General features: G+C 43.3%; 1 protein-coding gene across 2 annotated transcripts; it reads right to left on the reverse strand.

Annotated features, from left to right (window-relative positions):
* Window positions 1–10261: 10261 nt before the first annotated feature.
* Window positions 10262–13326, reverse strand: LOC742550 (FUN14 domain-containing protein 2-like). 2 transcript variants are annotated; one of them, XR_169260.6, is made up of 2 exons: window positions 11409–12603; window positions 10262–11111 (listed from the first exon to the last, which is right to left on the reverse strand). XR_169260.6 is itself a non-coding variant. In XM_054677982.1 (2 exons), exon 2 carries the CDS (start codon window positions 12422–12424, stop codon window positions 11969–11971), a length of 456 nt encoding a protein of 151 aa, XP_054533957.1. In that variant the 5' UTR covers window positions 12425–12760; window positions 13030–13326; the 3' UTR covers window positions 10262–11968. The 2 variants fall into 2 exon arrangements, 1 of the variants encoding a protein (XP_054533957.1); XM_054677982.1 differs by adding an exon at window positions 13030–13326 and having other exon boundaries at window positions 10262–12760.
* Window positions 13327–19322: the final 5996 nt, after the last annotated feature.

Genomic DNA, 19322 nt, shown 5'->3' on the forward strand with positions numbered 1-19322 from the left:
GTTCGAATCTACGTATCTGTCAGCAGGTTCTATGAGGGGAACAGACAGATGGTTGGATCTTGTCTTCACACTTTCTGGAGCTGTTCCATATTCTGAGAGTTACAAGCCTTGTTCTCCAGCCTCCCCTTCAACCCTGTGAGTACCTCCATAGCCTTTGATTCACTCCTCTTTTGCTTTAGTTGGTCAGCATTTTGTTGTTTGCAACTACAAAACTGTAATTGTAGAAGCCCCTTCACTGATCCCCTTGCCTCAAGAACACCCTGCACATTTCCCCAAATTGCAAGTAGGACCATAACAAGCCCATACCTGAAAGGTTTCAAAGTCTCTGTTTCCTGTGGAGAAAGCTCATGCTCCTTAGTATGGCAGAGAAGCCTCCCCCTTCCCTTGCCACTAGGTGGTGCTACCTCCTACTCAAAAATCATCTCTCTCCCAGGCCTTTGTCCTCTTATCACAGTTCACCTCACAAGTACCTCACCATTCTGAACTTAGGGCAAGAGTCACCTCCTTTATGAAATCTTTCTTGACCTGCTTCTCCCTAGAATTGACCACTCTGTACACAATTCTGTTTTGATCTGCTTATTTGTGTCTCTATGACCCTAGTAACTGAACTTTCTTTGAAGGTGGGCATTATATCACACCCACCTTTGTATTCCAAGAATAGATTTTTCATTTTGTATTTGTGGAATGAATGGATAATGAACAAGTGTTGCAATCATTAAGGCATACTCACACATGTAAGTCTGGCCCCTGTTCTTCTAAATGCCTGGGACAGGGCGTGCACCTGGCTTGTAATCAGTGAAATGATCCTGATGATAGAAAGAGAGTGTAGTGACCTGTTTATAAAGATGGCTGCAACTATTCCTCCCATCCTGTACACATACACCCTGGCACTGTGACTTTACTGCTCCTCCCATGAAAAAGTGGGTTTAATTCTCCTCTAGTTGAATCTGGCCCTGTGTGATGGTTTGACTATGTCCCCCAAAATTTATGTGTTGGAAACGTAATCCTTAATGCAGTAGTGTTGGAAGATAGGGCTTAATAAGAGGTGATTGGGTCAGGAGGGCTCTACCCTCATGACTGAATTAATGTCATTGTTGCAGGAGTGGATTAATTATTTTGAGAGTGGCTTTGCTATCTTGGGAATGGCTTTGTTATAAAAGCAAATTTGACTCCCTTTTTCTTACTCTCTCTCCTCGGTGCTCTCTTGTCCTTCTGGCTTCTGCCATAGGATAATGCAGCAAGAAGGCCCTTGCCAGATGCAGGGCCCTTGAACTTCTCAGCCTCCAAAATTATAAGAAATACGTTTCTTTTCTTTATAAATTACCCAGTCTGTAGTATTCTGTTATAATAATGATAAATGCACTAAGATACCATGTGACTTACTTTACCCAAATGAATGTGTTGAAGTGATATTGTGAGACTTCTGAATCTCAGCCTCAAAAAGTCTTAGGGTTTCTGCAATTGCCCTTTTGGATTGCTGACCCGAGACCACAATGGAAAGCAATTCTGCCCAGCATGCTGGAGCATGAGAATGAAGGCACTGCAGCGAGCAGCCGGCACCAATTTCCAGGCATGTGAACCAGGCCATCTTCTAGCATCTCTCCCTGAGACAAGCGCCAGGTGGCTGCATCCATGTGAATGGCCTCTAGAGACAGCAGCAGAAGTGCTGCCCAGATGCTCCAGCCCAAATTGTTGGCCCAGAGTTGTGAGCAAATAAATGGTGATTGTGTTACGCTGCGAAGTTTTAGGTGGTTTGTTATGTAGGGGTAGAGAACGGATACAGAGATATTGGTAATGAGTTAACATAAAGAACAGGGGTGCATTGTCCCCTGAATGCCCTCTATTCTTCAATAGTTGTGACAATTTGCCTCCAGTGACCATTTAAGATGTTGACCATTGTGGCAAATGGTCACAATTTATCTCAGGCTCTTTGCTGCCTGGATTAGTGTGCTTGGGCTGCCATAACAAACTGCCACAGGCTTAAATAACAGAAATTAATTTTTTCATAGTTCTGGAGGTTGCAAGTCTGAGATCCAGATGTCAGTCAAGTTGGCTTCTTCTAAGACCTCTCTCCTTGGCTTGTAGATGTCTGTCTTCTTCCAGTGTCTTCACATGGTCCTTTCTCTGTGTCATTTGGTATCCTAATCTCTTCTTCTTATAAGGACACCAGTCATACTGTATTAGGTCCCACCTATATGAACTCAACTTACCTTAATTACCTTTTAAAAGATGCTGCCTCCAAATATAGTCTGTACAGTCTAAGGTACTGGGGTTAGAGTTTCAACAAATAAAATTTGGGGGGGATATAATTCTGTCTAATCATTGCTTAAAGTCTAAGCACTAGCTTATTTTACCATCGACTCCTTGCCTACTGGTAGTTGAAGAAGTGATAGCAACGTGCTTGGACTGACCAACAATTAAGTAGCCAGGAATCATTCTGAGAAATACCCTTCCAGGTCTGCAAAAACCATAAAGCATAGGGAGTTGAGGTCCCTATGTCACCTTCCTATCCAAGTACCATGCCTTTTCTGGCTGTTTGCTGGGGCTGTCTGAACATTTTCTGGAGGCTCACTGCAAAAGGCAAGTAGGGGCAGCCTGAGGTGGGAGTTTGGCAATCTGTAGAGGCTGCCGCAAGCTGGGACCACCTCTGCAGACGCTGTTGGATTCCTACTGTGGGAGATATCCTCTTGCTAAGAGTAACACATTTCCTCTTGAGTAAGTGACAGGGTGGGAATATAGCTTTTGCCAAACTCTCAAATAGAAAAACAAACTCACATAATTTGGAGAGAAGGAATGTGCTTAAAATCTGATAATTAAATCTGGTCCCTTAGCAGCCAGCCCACAAATGCAGACAGTGAAGGCAGAGGTCAGTGGAGGCGGTAAGATGGACACACAGATGTGTGTCTTTGGATGTTTACCTTGATTAATGGATACACATACAGCAAAGGAGGAATTTGGTTAATAGAATTATCTAGATTTCTGAAGTGTAATCAGTTAGTATTTATTGAACGTTTGCTGCCTGTGAAGCCCTGTATTACGGGTTGTGAAGAAAGATGCCAATCTGAACTCTTGCTGTTTAAATAATTTGAGATGCTTGAGTCAATGTTTCTGCCTAATTAAGTCTAAGTTAGCTTGCAAGACTGAACCTGATGACTGGCTTCTAGACAGCCTCAGGGTGCTAATTCTTATTCCTAGTGATTATTGGTACAGGGCTGGAGCTGGCTGTGGAAAGATGATTGGGCTGCGTGTCAATGGATCCAATCCATTCTTTCATCTATTTATACACAACAAGCATTCATTGAAGATCTCATTATGGATGCCAGACCTGTGTCATGCACCCTGAGACCTGCAGAGAATACTGAATCAGGGCTGCTGTGTCGGAGAGCTTAACCCCAGTAGGTTCTTTAGAGACTCAACCTAGAAGTTGCTCATTTGAGTAAATTCTTAAAAATAATAGCTCATGTCCTGTTACTTGTATTACTCTAAAAACGGACTTCAACTTACTAGAAGGATTCATATAAGTTAATACCAGTTAGGTTACATGAAATTTTATGTTATGTGTTCACTTGAATCATACATGTTTCATTGCATAACTATATATAATGATCATTCTCATTAATCAAGTCATTGCTGTTACATGCCCATCCTTGCTTACATGTATATACAGGCACAATGACATAGAAACTGACCTGTATAAACATGTCTGTAAGAGAAGAGAAACTTCATATGCTGCCATCCCTAAGAGAGAGTCCACAGGGGCAGCTGCTAGCATGAGATTTTGCAGAGGGGGTCCAGGCTAAGATTCATGGTGGGTGGTCAGCTGCAGGTGCCGGCATTCACTGGGAGAACAGGTTTTTGTGCTGAAAGCACAACCAAGGGCTAGCGCAAGGAGGGAGCAGGATGCAGATGAGATGACAAAATAGAAAAAAGTCTAAAATACGTGGGGCATTCAAGAAGGCCAGAATGATTCTAAGTCTACTAGATGGTGCCTCTTGGGAGGCTGCCTGCTGTAAAGAGCTTTCATCTGGAAAGCAGAAGGACTTTGTTCTGAATACAGAATTTCTGACTCTTCTGCATATTAGTTACCTCCCTCTCTCACTTATTGGGTAGCTTAAATAACATATGTAAAGCACTTACTATAACTTAGAAATCTCTCAACAAATGTTGGTTTCTTTCCTTTTCTGGCTTGAAGCTACTTTTGGTGCCTTAAAGGTGTCACCCAGTAACAGGAAAAAGACAGACAGATCATGCAGTGTCCCCAGAAATGTACATCCCAGTTGAATGAAAGTTGAGAAATTTTTCTCTTTTCCACCACTTTCAGAGCTATTTTACTTCCCGGGGAGCATAAGAAATATCTGGGGAGAACTGAATTCCACATCTCTCTGATCTTAAAGTCGACAGAACTAGGCACGTTTTCTTAGAAGGCTGAGGTGCCTGCAGATGGCAAGTGAAGCATATAAATACTGACACATGCAAGAAAATTATATGGTGAAAAGAAACTCTTCAGGCAGAATATTGATCATGACAGCACACAGCTTCCGTGGGGTCATGTTTCTTGGCTGTTGTTAGGGCATGGCAAGCATGATCATTGGGTCTGAGTAAGCCGAGGAGAAACATTAAGGGCAGAAAAAAGAGGTAGCTAAGTCCTATAAAGCATTAAGTGTGTGCCAGACATTCTTTCTTCTAGCGCTTTTACATATTAATTCATTTAACTCTCAGAAAAGTGCTCTGGTGGGTACTATTACAGCTGGGAGAGAGGCACAGAGAAGTAAAGCAGACTCTCAGAGTCACACAGCTAGTAAACATCTGAGCCATGACCGAAACGCAGGCGGCCTCCAAGCCAGTGCTCAAGAACATGGTGCTATGGTTCCCATTATAATTTGACAAAGAAGTTTGAGACATTTTAAAATTTAATGCCAGAAGGATAAAAGATCTAATTGTGAAAAGCAGAACTAAATTCTTCTGGAAGTGAGTATGAAATGATATCTTTATGTGCTTGGAGCAGGGAAATATTTCTTAAATAAGACCATGAAAGCACTAACTCTAAAGAAGAGACAGATAAATTCAACTCTGTGAAAACTAAGAACTTCTGTTCAACAAAACACACCAACAAGAAAGTGAAAAGACCAACCACGGGTGTGGGAATGGTATTTCCAACAGTTATCACTACAAAAGACCAGGGCCCAGCACACATGTACAACTCCTTCACCAAGTAAGAAAAAGGCAAACAATACAAAAGAAATACTGGCAAAGGAATCTAATACATTCATCACAAAATGAAAATATAAATGGCCAAGAAATATGTGAGGATGTGTTTAACTTCATTAGTCATTGAGGAAATGCAAAATAAAACCACCGAGGAAATGCAAAATAAAACCGCCAAGGAATATGGCTAAAATTAAACACTCTGAAATACCCTGTGTTGGTGAGGATGCAGAAGAATAGAAATGCTCAGTCACACTGGTAGGAACATAAGATGGTGCAAACGCTGCAGAAAACTCAGTTGAAGATTTTCACACTTTATGAAGAACACCCAGGGCATTCTTTGCTGAGTCTATGCCTAGAAAAATATATGTACAAGTGGACACATGGAAAAAACAAACAATGTTCATAGCAGCTTTGCTTATAATTGCCCCAAACTGGATGCAACATAACACGCATACAACAAAATACTATCCAGCAGTGAAAAGGAATGCACTATAGCTACACACAACGACATGCATCGATTTTACAAACATTAATGAACGTGAATGATTAACATAAGAAAGGCATTGCTTCTGCCATTGCCAATACCAGACCCCACCCCCTCCTAACACCACATTCCTTACTACTGGGGAGGGGCAAGAAGCAGCCTCTGATCCTCACCAACCATAAAGTGGGTGAGGTTCAACGATTTCCCTGGGGCTGGGCATGGTGACTCACACCTGTAATCCCAGCATTTTCAGAGCATGAGGTGGGAGGATCTCTTGAGCCTGGAATTCAAGGTTACAGTGAGCTGTGATCATGCCACTGCACTACAGCCTGGGTGACAGAATGAAACTTATCTCTAAAAAAATAAATAAATAAAAAAGAATTTCCCTGGACCTTTCATCCAAGGTCGTGGGCCTGGTCTGTTCTCTCTGAATTGCACAAACCAAATGGGTTATGAAGATGCTCTCAAAAGTGGCATGCATATTTAAAAGGAGTCTTCTGGAGAAAGCGAAAAGAGTGCCACAGTGGGCCACTGGGGATAGACTTGGGGACAAGCTTTCATTTGCAGCAGAAAGAATGGCTTGATCATTGTGAGACCATATAACCTAGAAGCTCTTCTGCAGTCTGTTGATAAACTCTGAGACAGGGTTCTAACAGGCACAATTTGAGATATTTCCTCTGGCTTGGAATTCAGAAGAAACACACATGGATGGTTCTAACATGGCAGAGAGTGACTGAACTTTTAGAGGAGTCAATGTTCTTGGAGCAGATAGTTTCCCAATTGGTCCAATTTTCCCTGGAGTTGCAGGAGAGGACAGCAAGGATGGTGTGAAGGGCTGGTTTTTCATAGTTAACCCTCAGCATGTCCTATGTTTTCAACCTTACAAGAAGAAAGGCCCTGGGCTAGATAGGTCTCAGGAGCTCAGGGTTCTAGACCTGCCTCTGACATTTTATAAACTTTGGAACTCAATTTCTTTCTCTGTATAATGAGAGAGTTAAACAGAATGATTGTTAAGTCAATGTTAATTCTGAACTACACTCCCCTTTCTCTCTACACATTTCAATGAACATAATTCAAGCCAGCATATAGCTTTAACAACTTTCAATTCATTTGGTTGCCACCAATTCCCTGCCTATGGGTGCAATACCAGTATCTTTTATTGGTTGAGAATCCCCTGGACACCAGCTGGGTGCTTGATTTGGGTTGGAGAATCCCTATGTGGTGATACTTGTTCGATGCACTTTGAATCAGTCACCCAAACTCTATCCAGTTGTGTGACCTTAGGGTGCAGTCTGAAGAGGGCTGTCCCACATACTTAGGTCCTGGACCAGCCACATGGAACAGAGAGGTTTTTGTGGGGCTTTCTTCATTTTGACTGTATTTCTAATGTCAAGGGGACGCAGGTCTGCCCTAAAACCAATGTGGCTGAAATGTTATTCATGTATTGTGACTGAATCCCCCCATGCTTAGGGCAGATATTGCTAATCCTTCACAGTATAACACTCTAATTGATCACAGTTGGCACCCAAGATAGGATCAATTTATCATCTTTGAGAAGGAGGAAGGTATACACATTTAACTTAGCGCAACCTAGTTTAGCTCCAAAATGCAAGGCATACGAGGATCCATAGCTTCTCACTTGATTCTGTGAATTCCCAGGACTTGCTTTTTCAGGGCCTCTTCTGCCTTCTACTTTTGTGACATGTGCTTTTCCTGTTATACTTAGTATTCACCTTAAATGTCAAATTTTCCCTAATAAATACACATCATGGTTTAGGAAAGGTTTTTGCTGTCTCTTGGGATCCCTCTCTCTGAATTCTCCACCCATCTCCTGACCATCTCTTCTTCAGGAGGAAACAGATTGTTCTTTCCCTTTCCTTCATGGCATAACAGTTTATTGAACATGGCATAACAGCTTATTGAAAACTTCCTTTGTTCCAGGTACTAGTTTTAATTCTTTGCAAGTATTATTTCATTTAATCTTTACACAATCAATGAAAGATCCACTTTCATTATCTGCTGAGGTATAGAAGAGTTAAGTAACTTGTCTAATGTCACACAGTTAACAAGCAGCAGAGTTGGGATTCAAACATACGCAGCCGTGTTTCAGAGCCCATGATCTCAGCCCCGAGACTGTACTGTCTCTTATTAAAGCATTTCTTCTAGACAAATGCAGGATTCTTCCTAAGAGGAACTTTGGTAAACAAAAACTTTTTCATCTCTTTCTGTAAATATGCATATTTTAAAATTTTGCCTTGGTTAGTCAACATGGGGAATACTTAACATTGAAAATGCTGTTTTATTGATTCTAAGACACTATAGAAGGGAAGGTGTACCATTATTCTATGTATTAAACTATGACAACAGCATAATGGTAGTCTACCATAACTCATAACTTGGTTACATTGTTTCAAAATTTCTTTTTTTTTTGAGACAGAGTCTCGCTCTGTCACCCATGCTGGAGTGCAGTGGCGCGATCTTGCTCACTGCAAGCTCTGCCTCCCGGGTTCATGCCATTCTCATGTGTCAGCCTCCCGAGTAGCTGGGACTACAGGTGCCCGCCACCACGCCCGGCTAATTTTTCATATTTTTACTACACAAATTCCAAAAGCCTACGCAATTCCTCCTGCCTTCTATCTCAGTAACAAAATATTACATGCTACATCCACTTGTAGACAGCTTTCTTTCTTAGGTCCTGAAAAGGGCTTGCTTGTTATTTTCTAAGAAAATGTAAAATTTCAGTTATTCCTTCAATGTCAAGCATTTGTTTTACTAATATCATATTGACACCTCACTGCTCTATTTTTCTCACTTTCTGAAAACACAATAAGCATTTTGTTTTAATGCTGAATCATTGCATATTTTGGAGACCTTTTTTCCTTTTTATTTTAGTAATGTTTAAACATATAAAAGAGTGGAAAGTATAAAATAATAAACTCTGTGAATCCGTTATCTAACTTCAACAATTACTGACATTTTTCTGGTTTGAAGACATCTTGCATAACTAAACTCAGTACATGAGTAAAGAAAATGGGAGTATCTCTGTGCACGTTGGGACATGTGGGCAATGACAATTTTGCTGTAACTATTCTCTGGCTAGGAGGGACTGAGGGCCACCATTACTGCAAAGACAACTCCAATTTCAGGGACATTAAAATGTGAAAAAAAATGTGCATCTTACAATTGATGACATGCAGAAGCAGTGAGGCTAGGCTATTTTAATTATGAATTTGTATCTAATGGGTCAGAATTTTCCTTAATGTTTTGCGACTTTTAAAATATTTATTTTACTGTTTGTCCTTTCAGCCCCTCTCTACCACCAAAACACAAAGAGAAAAGACCATTTCCGTGTTTCTTCACCTAGACTTTGGACTTTATTGTCAGATAGGTATTTAGCACTCCACTGATTGCTTTGGTGAGGCCTCGGTGGAGATAGTCTGGTGCCCGTTTTTCCCCAGCTAAGAAAAGAACCTTGTCCCTGGGGCACTGGGCCACTCACACATGCCTGCCAATGTATGCACAGCTCAGATCTAGCTTGCTCTAGGCTTTTGACCTGCATCCGGGACATGTGCTTCTGTAAACAACAGGGATGCTCACTGTTTGCAGATTTAGTATCTGAACCAGGTACTGAATCCCCTGTACCCTGTCTTGCCCTGATGGTCTTGTCACTTGGACTCAAGGACTTCCCTCTCCTCTTACTTGCCTTTTTTCTGGGGTCACTATTCTCTCTCCTGTCAAAATGTCTTCTTGGATTAGTATTCTGTTGACAGATATCGTAGGTCTGGAAACAGACACCCAAATCTGTGAATTCTCATGTTAAGGAACTTGTTCTAGGCTTGCAATGCTGAGCATTCTGAGCTGAGTGCCAGAGCCTGGAGAGGACAGTTTGGCCAAGGGATGCCCTCTCCCAGCTCTGACCCAATGGTGTTACCATGTATGGGAAGAACAACATTGGCAGGAAGCAGTCTGGGCATTGGCAGAAACCTCATGAGGAGGAGAGTCAGGAGAACTGAGCCATAATGTCAGAGGGAGTTGTGATAGTAGGAAAGACCCTAATGGGATGTCAGGGAACCAAAGTTGAGATCTTAGCCTTGTTGACTGTTAGCTGTTGAAGCCATCGCAATGACACACACATACCCAATGGGCCTTGCCATTTCCATGCATTCTGACCAACCTCCACTAGCCAGACTCTGCTTCCTTTTGTCTGCAGGCTTTTTCTTTTCTTTTTTTTAAAGGGCCATGAAGTCCACTCTGCTCACATCCTGCCCCAGCAGCCTCAACCAAGGACTCTGCAAGACTGGCATGCAAACACCCAAGCTCCCTTATTCCATGGGCAGGATAACTTCAAGGCCTGCATTGTACTCCATTTCCAGAATTTCCTCAGGGAATTAACTTTCAGTTGTCCCCAAAGGCAGCAAGACTGATAAATCATTTTACTGGCTACCTTCTCTTCCTTGGTTCACTTTTCCACTCCTCTGACAGTTTTTCTTGCCTGTCTTAAATACACTACTTGTATTTGATTGCTTGTTTCAAGGTCTGGGGACACTCAAGGTCTGGGGACACACAAACTAAGACAACAGGTAAGTGGGTCATTTAATTTCTTAGGCCACAGGTTTTTCACCTAAGTGATAGAAAAACTGAGGAGATAGAAAAGCTGCTAGAGTTTCATGAGTTCAGGACAGACTTGTGAGTAGGCAAGGCAAGTTTCACTATCCTTAATTTTTCAGATGGGGAACCAGAGGCCCAGAGGGTTTTTCTGGATTGTTCATGGCCCCTCCTGCTGATAACTGGCCAAGTTGGGGTGGAACACAGACCTTTGAACCCTGAAACCAGTCAGCTTCCATCCCAGTGTCTCTTGGTCTCTACTGTTTCTTTCCAAGAGTAGTTCTTACATTTCCCACAATGCAAGAAAGAAGAGTCCAGTGTCAGAGATAGATTCTGATATCTGGGTTTTGTTCTCTGGACTGTGGTCAGTCTTGGCTGGAGGAGGTACTCCTGGTGTCTCTGGTACCCTGGATAGGCTCAAAACCTCCTGCACAGATCATCTTCTGGGGCTGAGTTTTCAGGGCTACAGAGCCTTAAGGAATGTATTCATATCTCATGTCCCACCTTCTGGCAGATCCCTGCAGTCCTCTAATGGGTTTTGGGCAATCAATCCCAGGGCCATGGTTGAGAAATTTTTGATGGATAGACTGTGGTGCGCCAATTGAGGGAGTCCCTACCCAGTAATAGCTGTACCTATTAGCTGCAGCAGTGCCTGAAACTCTCACAACACTGTGGAATTCAGGTTGAGTCAACAGAACCCTTGTCAAAGTAGCAGTGCTGCCAGAGAGGGGTAACACAGCAGTGACTTTCAATCTTCATTTAATGCCTTAGCACACATGCAGAGCATTCTGACTCTCAGAGTGGAAGGTACTTCCTAGGAAGTCAAATGATCAGGTTAAAGTAGATCAGTTGCCCAGAGAGAAATTGAGGGAGAAGAACACAGGTAGGGATAGGTACGTTTTGAAGGGATAGAAGGAGTCACGGAAGCCAAAGTATGAGGTTCTGCTCATGTGGGCAACAGAGAAGAGTTGCCTTGTTTAGCAAAAGTGTAGAGAATGAGGGTCCTGGGCATTAGGGGTTGGGAAACAGGGGGCACCTGGGGTAACGGTAAAAAATATGTAAGGGTCACCAAAGTTTATCCTTCACAGTTTTGCCTCAGATCATCCCTTACCTTGATCTGCCCTGACCACATTTGTCCATCCATTTTGCAAATGTGACACCCCAATTTTTCATCCTTTTTTTTTTAATGCTTAAAGGCAATTGTATTCAGTTCCTTTCCATGCAGCACACAATAAGGTTATCTATGTGCTTATTTCTTTTCCAAATCAACAGTTTGGGACAACATTTCAGGATCCACTCATCCTCCACGGTCAGCTATCTTGCAATGTGTTCTTGTAAGTGTCTTGCATAGGGGTAGAGGGACCTTCTTGCTGACCTACAGACTGACTAAGTAGGGGGTGTACTGGAAGAAGAGCTAAGGACTATTGTCTCTTCTGCCGCCATCAAGATCATGGTGCCACATTAACTTGTGCCAACAGATGCTTATAGAAGCCAGTCAGGCTCATGGTGCCACATTAACTTGTACCAACGGATGCTTATAGAAGCCACTCAGATTTGCCACAGCAGGGAGGAAGGCATGGGAGAAGAGGAGGAAGGACTCAATGTCCTATGATGGAATGTAGAGGCTGCTGGCTGGAAAAAACCAGGAACAATGAAAATGAGGTATCTTCTTCAGGATGCCATGCCAAGCAGAAAGCCTCCGAAAAATCCCCCAGTCACTAGAACATTTTTCTTCACAAATGACACCACCTCCTCAGCTTTGCTCCTGACCTGGTTAGGTATCTGAGTGCTCTTACGGATCTTCAGCTGCTCTTTGGCTTTCTTCATGTCCTTCTCCACTCGTTGCCAATCAACTTTGATGTACCCAGAATGGTTTGCAAGCTGAAGGAGAAAAAATCCACCTCCCACAGCTGTTGCAGCCAACTTTCCAACCTTCTGGAATATAAAACCCGTGCACCATCCAGTGACACCTCCAATGAACAGCTGGGTTGCCACGCTATACTTTTCGACTGAGAGTCCAGATTCTGGCCCAAACAGCTTACGCCACCACGGCTGCTGCTTAGCAAATTCTGCAAGGTCCACTGACTCAATATCTCCCTCAACGTTTCCTTGACTGGACGCGGCCATTTCGGTGAGCTAGTCTTGCGAGGACACACGCAGGGGATCTGCGAGGTTACGCTGCGGAGTGGCGCGCTGTCGTGGCCACCACCCGGCTTCCTGCACGTGGGGCAGATGTTTCCATTCCCACCGCGGCCGCGGAAGAGGGCGGGCCTGACGCGCTGCGACCGCTTCCTGTCTCCGCAAGCGGCTGCGTCACAAAGTTCAGCGGGCGGCATCACAAGCCCTGTAGCCCCGCCCAACAGATGCCATCTTGGTTTTTTGTTGTTTTTAGAAGCAGTGTGGAATGGTGGAAAGAGCAATGGACCACATGTCCAAGGAGAAGACCTGAGTCTGTTTTCTCATCTATAGAATAAGAAAAATACAGTATTATTGTGAGGATCCAATAAAATTATGTGTGTGAAATATTTTGTAAATTGCAAAACTCCTAGGCAAATGTCCAGGTGAATTACCTTTGAAAACACTTCCCTTCACACTGTCGACAGTCTCCCCTTTTGAGACTCAAAGATTTTTGTAGTATCTTTGGGGAAACCTGTAGCCTCTCTGCATTTTGCAAAACCTGAGTGAGAAATTACTTCACCAGGCCTAGCATTTACTTTTTCTCTTGGACTTACCTGAAAAGAGCTGTCCGAAGTGTCATCTGTGGGAAGGTAAAGAGAAGAGGGGAATATGCTTTGGGAGGCAGATGGGGCTGGGCTGACGACCCTTCAAACATGAAAAAGCTGTGCTGCCTGGGACCTTTTGTGTGGTGCTTTCTCAGCCTGCAACAAAAAGCCATTCCCAATTTGTAGGGTGTGGAATGGCAGGGGTTATTGCCTGGGAACCCTCTGCAAATGTTAAACCCATTATCGGGCTGAGGAAGGCATGGTTCTAATTGAACTTTTCCTCCCACCTTCTGTTCTGCAGCCATAACAGGACTGCTTGTGCCATTGTGGCCTTTTTACCAGGGCTGGACTGGAAAAAAAACAAATTTTATCCAACGCAGTATATGAACAGGAATTAAGTCTGAACTTTTGAAGTATATAGTTTTTATGTCCTGGTATCTTCTTGCTGCTGGAATTTCTCGTGCTCATCTTAAGGATAACATGACAACAAGTCTTCATCTAAGTAAAAAGGAAAATAAAAGCGAGAAAGGCAGAGAGAGAAATGGGCAGAAACTTTGATGGGTAGATCTCACTTTCCTTGTAACTTTATAAATGAGTTCCAGTTCTCTTTCATCTTAAAGGCTGCCCCCTTCAGCCCCTGCAAAACCCTTTTTTGACACTGAATTGTTTCCTTCTTCGTACGGTTAAGCTGTTCAAAAATAATCTCTATTCATCATCTCCACCTCTTTACTGCACATAACTTGCCCACCTACTCTGTCTGCCTTCTGCCTTGCCCAGTTCACTGGCCTTGCCCTCCTGATATCACAATTGATCTCTCAGTTTTAATCCTTTTCCTCTCTCTGGCCCCACTTCTGCTACTTTATTGCAGGCCACTGTCATCTCATGGCTGAATTACTTCAACAGCTTTCTAATGGGTCCTCTTGTCTCTTATCTTGCCCCTCACTAATCCATTCTTTTTACTGCTGCCAAAGGGATGCTCAAAGGCACTTCAAGGCTGTCAGGATGCTCCAAATCCCCCAGCCTGGCTTACTAAGCCATTTGAAGTGGCCAGTGCCCACCTGTGGTCTTATGGCCTGCCCAGCCCTTCTGGTGTTCTGCCCTCCAGCCATACTGATCTGTTTGCAATTTCCCTAAGGAGCTCTGCTGTTGCTCTTCTCAGGATCTTTACACTGATTGCCTTCTCTGTCACAAATGCCCTCTGCCTTTGCTGGACTGATTCCTATTCGTCTTTCCAGCATCAGCACAGCCTCCCTTGTCTCCTGGAAGCCCTCTCGAGTCCTGGGAGTCTTGATCTTGGGTCCTTCCCATGTTCCCTTCCAGCATGATATGTTTTCCACATTCTTTCCCACTGTCTTTTTCTCTTCTCTTGACCATCTCCCTTTCTAGAGACTGGACACCCGAGGGCCTCAGAGGCAGGGACTAACATTAGGGTTCATGCATAAGTGATATATTAAGGAAGGGCTCCCATGGAGCCTGGTAAGGAGTGGAGGTGCAGGACGGTGGAAGGGAGGAAACCCAGCAAGAGGGTGTCCTCAGGCAACATCCTGGGGGTGGTAGCTACAGCCTGACCCTGCAGGGGAGCTTTGGAGTATAAGTTACACCTTGGAATTGCCCATGGAAGGCCAGGGAGATGGACTGCAGTATCCCAGTACCTATGGTTACTGGTCAATGGCTGCCCTGGGGGAAGTAAATTCCTAGGATTCCAGCTCTTCTTTGCGTGAGTGTGTGTGGACAAGCCTCTGAATAGCTGGAGGGGTGACCTTACTGCCGAGGCATACTGAAGGTGGGTGGTGTGCAAAAATGGCAGAAAGTGAACCCCGGGATCCTGGGTGGAGCATTGACGTTGTCATTAGAGTCCTGCTCTTTCCATGGCTTGTTCCTGTGCCCACAATGCCTGGCACATAGAAGATGTGCAGCAATTTTTTTGTACATAAATGGATAACAGATTTCCTTTCTCAACTCAATGACTTGTTTGTGCTTTTTTCTTTTTCTTTTTCTTTTTTTTTTTTTTGAGGTGGAGTTTCGGTCTTGTTGCTCAGAGTGGAGTGCAGTGGTGCGATCTTGACTCACTGCAACCTCTGCCTCCTGGGTTCAAGCGATTCTCCTGCCTCAGCCTCTCAAGTAGCTGGGACTACAGGTATGCGCCACCATACCTGGCTCATTTTGTATTTTTAGTAGAGATGGGGTTTTGCCGTGTTGGCCAGGCAGGTCTTGAGCTCTTGACCTCAGGTGATTCACCTGCCTCGGCCTCCCAAGGTGCTGGGATTACAGGCGTGAGCCACTGCGCTCGGCCTGTTTGTGATATTTTACACTGTTCAAGTCTCCCTCCTTGAAAACCCCCATTCCCTTGGCTTTGAATCTCACTCTCGGTCCCTTTCTCCATGCTGCTTCCTTTCTTGGCTCATTGTCCCTGTTTCATTTTTTCGCATGGCATTGCCAGGGGTTCTGTCTTCGACCACCGTCTCAGTTTACTCGCTGTGAGTGCTCTTGCCTGTATTTATGTGTAGATTAAGTGTGGTCTATATGCCCAATTCATAATTCCTCCATTCATTTATTCATTCATTTAACAAGTATTTCTGAGAGCCTGGAATATGCCCACCACTATTCTAGGTTCTGGAGATATAAGACTGAACAGATCATACTAAGATCACTGCTTTCATAGAGCTTGCAGTCTGGTAGCTGGGTGGGAATGGGGGAAGACAATACATAATAATCAAAATAAGAAAATTATGTAGTACATTATAAGAAAAAAGGAAATGCAAAGCAGGATGGGCAGTATTGGAAGGACTGCGTACATCTCGGGCAGGGGGGATGTTTGCAAGTATAAATAGGGCGGTCTGGGTAGATTTCATTGAGATGACAGCATTTGAGTACTCTGAAGGAGCCAAGGGGGTAAACTGTGCAGTTCTCTGTGGGGAGAACATCCACGTGGAGGGAACTACAGTGCAAATTCCTTGAGTTGTATTCTTGACGTGTTCAAGGACACGACAAGGAAGCCAAGGAAGAAAAGTAGGAAATGAGATCAAATGGAAATGTGGGGTGAGTAGATTACCTTAGGGTCCTATGAGCTGTGACAAGGACTTTGGCTGTTGCTCATAGTGACAGGGAAGCATTGCTGGGCTTTGGGCAGAGGCGTTACCCATCTAATTTACATCTCTCTCCTGCCTCCAGACTGGTATATTCGATTGCTTTTTGGAGATCCCGTGGGCAGCTTAAGTTAAATGCTCAGTCCTCATTATTTGCAAATTTTGCAATTGGGAATGTACCTACTAGGTAAAATTTATTTGTAATCCCCAAATCAATATGTAAGATGCTTTTGTGGTCATTTGTGGCCATGCATAGAGTGATGAAAAGCTTGAGTCACCTGATAGCACATTCCCAGCCAAGGCTGAACAAAGTAATGCTCTGACTTCGTGTTTCAGCTCTCACACTGTAAGTAAATGCTCTTTTTGTGGTCCATTGAGTGCCACTTTTTTCTTTTTTGCATTTTTATGCTTTTCCTTGGTTATTTCACTGTTTAAAATGGCCCCCAATCATAGTGCTGCAGTGCTGTCTAGTGTTTCTAAGCACTAGGAGGCTGTGATGTGCCTTATGGAGAAAATACATATGTTAGATAAGCTTCATTCAGGCATGAGTTATAGTGAGGCTGGCTGTGAATTCAATGTTAATGAATCAACAGTCTATATTAAACAAGATGCCTTTAAACAAAAACACACATAACACAATGTTATGTATTGATGAGTTGATGGAAAATATTTTGACTAGAGGCTTCTCAGAACCTATCCCTGTATTTCCTTCAGGAGCAATGGTTCAGTATTCACAATGCAGTGTTCACAGTGACTACAGAATATAGTTACTGTAAATAACAAGAATCAACTCTGTGTTTGTAATACACTGAACTCCTTGTCTTTCTTCCAGACAGGGTTCTCCTTTTGTATTATTAATCTTGATAATTTTAGCTCTGCCATTCACTGACTCACCCCAGCCAGATAGAAACTTCCTTACTCCTCACATCAAACAAGTTTGAAGCTCCCCCTCAAACATCCTCTTCTCTCCATTCCCATTGTCACAGCCTTAGTTAGATCTTCATCTTTTGCCGAGACTGATATGTCAACCTCCTAACTGATCTCTCTGTCTCTGATCTGGCCCCTTCTGATCTCTCCTTCATTCATCTTCTAGACATACCCTTCTGAAATGCAGCTCTGATCGCGTTATTTCCATGCACAAGCCCTTCAGGGAGTTCTCTTTTTGCCAATAGCAGTGATCTGATCTGGTACTCATTGCTAGATACCTACTGAATATCCACCTCCCAACTTTTTTCAGGTGGTAGTGTGCCCCATTCACTTCCTCAGACTCCTTTATAGCATGTGGCCCAATACTCAACAACAAGTTATATGCAGAAATTACTGGGTGGCGCTGATAGAAAGTGCTTTAAAGAGGATAGACTTGACTGGCATTAACCTTTTGTCCTTTATTCTTCTTTCTTTTCCCTGGGACATGATTTTGATGTGGCAGCCATCTTGCTGGTTGTGAGAATAGAAGAAAAACACAAAGGATGGTGTTTCATTTGTTTATTGCAGTGCAACAAATCATCAAAAACTTAGTGTTTTGAAGCAACTACCATTTATTTCCTCACAATTCTGCCTTCTGAATTGGTTCTTCTGCACCTCTTGCCCTAGGGTCATCTATGTGGCTGGTCCTGGATGGCTTCAATCATATGTATGTGCCTCTTTTTCCATCTGGTTTCTCCTTCTCTAGGAGACTAGGGCATCCTTACATGATTGTTTCAGGGCTGAAAAGTGAGGGCAGATGTTGCAAGACTTCTTTAGGGATATGGCTCAGAAATCACACAAAGAAACTCTGCCATATTCTATTGGTCAAAACAAGTCACATGACCAGCTCAGATTAATGGGCCTGTGTTCCAGGATGGGAGCCATGGGTATGGGCATTTTGCAACCAGTCTGTCATAGAGCACAAAATCAGAATGGGAAGAGCCTGGATCCCCATGGTTACTGTGAGTCATAATGCCAGTGCTGGACTTATTATTATATAAGAACTATAAATCTTATATGTGTAGCTTCCATAGAGGTTGTTTTTGTCACATGGAGCTGGCAGTAATGGTGCTGGCCTTGGAGGTTGAGAAGAGAAGGGACGGATAGAAGATAAAATATTTAGGGGGTAGAATTCGCAGAATCCAGACATCCCCTGATAGTATTTTGAGAATTTTCCATAGACACCCTGTGTTAGTCTGTTTTGCATTGCTGTTAAGGAATACTGGAAGCGGAGTAATTTATAAAGAAAGAAGGTTTATTTTGGCTCATGATTTTGTAGACTGTTCAAGAAGTGTGGTGCCGGTATCTGCTTCTGGTGAGGGCCTCAGGGAACTTTTACTCCTGGCTAAAGGCAGAAGGGAAGCAGGCATGTCACATGGTAAGAGACAGAGTGAGAAAGAGGTAGACAGATAGGTAAGGAGAAGGGAGGGAGGTGTCACACTCTTAAACAATCAGCTCTTGCATGAACTACCAGAGCCAGAACTCACTCATTACTATGGGGATGGCACCAAGTCATCAAGTCATACATAAAAGATCTGTCTCCATGACCCAACACCTCCCACCAGGTCCCACCTCCAACATTGGGGATCACATTTCAACATGAAACTCAAACAAATATCCAAACTGTATCACATCCCCAAGTTTATTTCTGATTACCAGTTTCAAGCTGAACACATTTCTAACTGGTAAAAGTCATTTCTAACTATGATGTTTTGTACCCTGGTGCTTCCCATCAGTTGTTGAGATCCCATGGGTAATTAATTATTACAAAAAGGTGCCAATACTTATTAATGGTTCATAACACTTAAAAAAAAAAGGTACATTCGCACTTTGGGAGGCTGAGGCGGGTGTATCACCTGAGGTCAGGAGTTCAAGACCAGCCTGGCCAACATGATGAAACCCCATTTCTACTAAAAATACAAAAAATTAGCTGGGCGTGGTGGTGGGCACCTGTAATCCCAGCTACTTGGGAGGCTGAGGGAGGAAAATCGCTTGAACCCAGGAAGTGGAGGTTGCAGTGAGCCGAGATTGTGCCATTGCACTCCAGCCTGGGCAACAACAGCAACACTCCATCTCAAAAAAAAAAAAAAAAAAAAAAAAAAGAAAAGAAAAAAAGAAAAAATAGGGTACATTCAAGATACCAGTCTTGAATTATCTACCATTTTTTTAATGAGGAAAAAAGCAGAAAAACTGTCCTAAGGAGCAAAGCCATTGTTTTTTCCTTAAAGCTGGTGCAGTTTTGTTAATATT

The sequence above is a fragment of the Pan troglodytes genome, chromosome 12 (assembly GCF_028858775.2).
Source record: "Pan troglodytes isolate AG18354 chromosome 12, NHGRI_mPanTro3-v2.0_pri, whole genome shotgun sequence".
NCBI lineage: Eukaryota > Metazoa > Chordata > Mammalia > Primates > Hominidae > Pan > Pan troglodytes.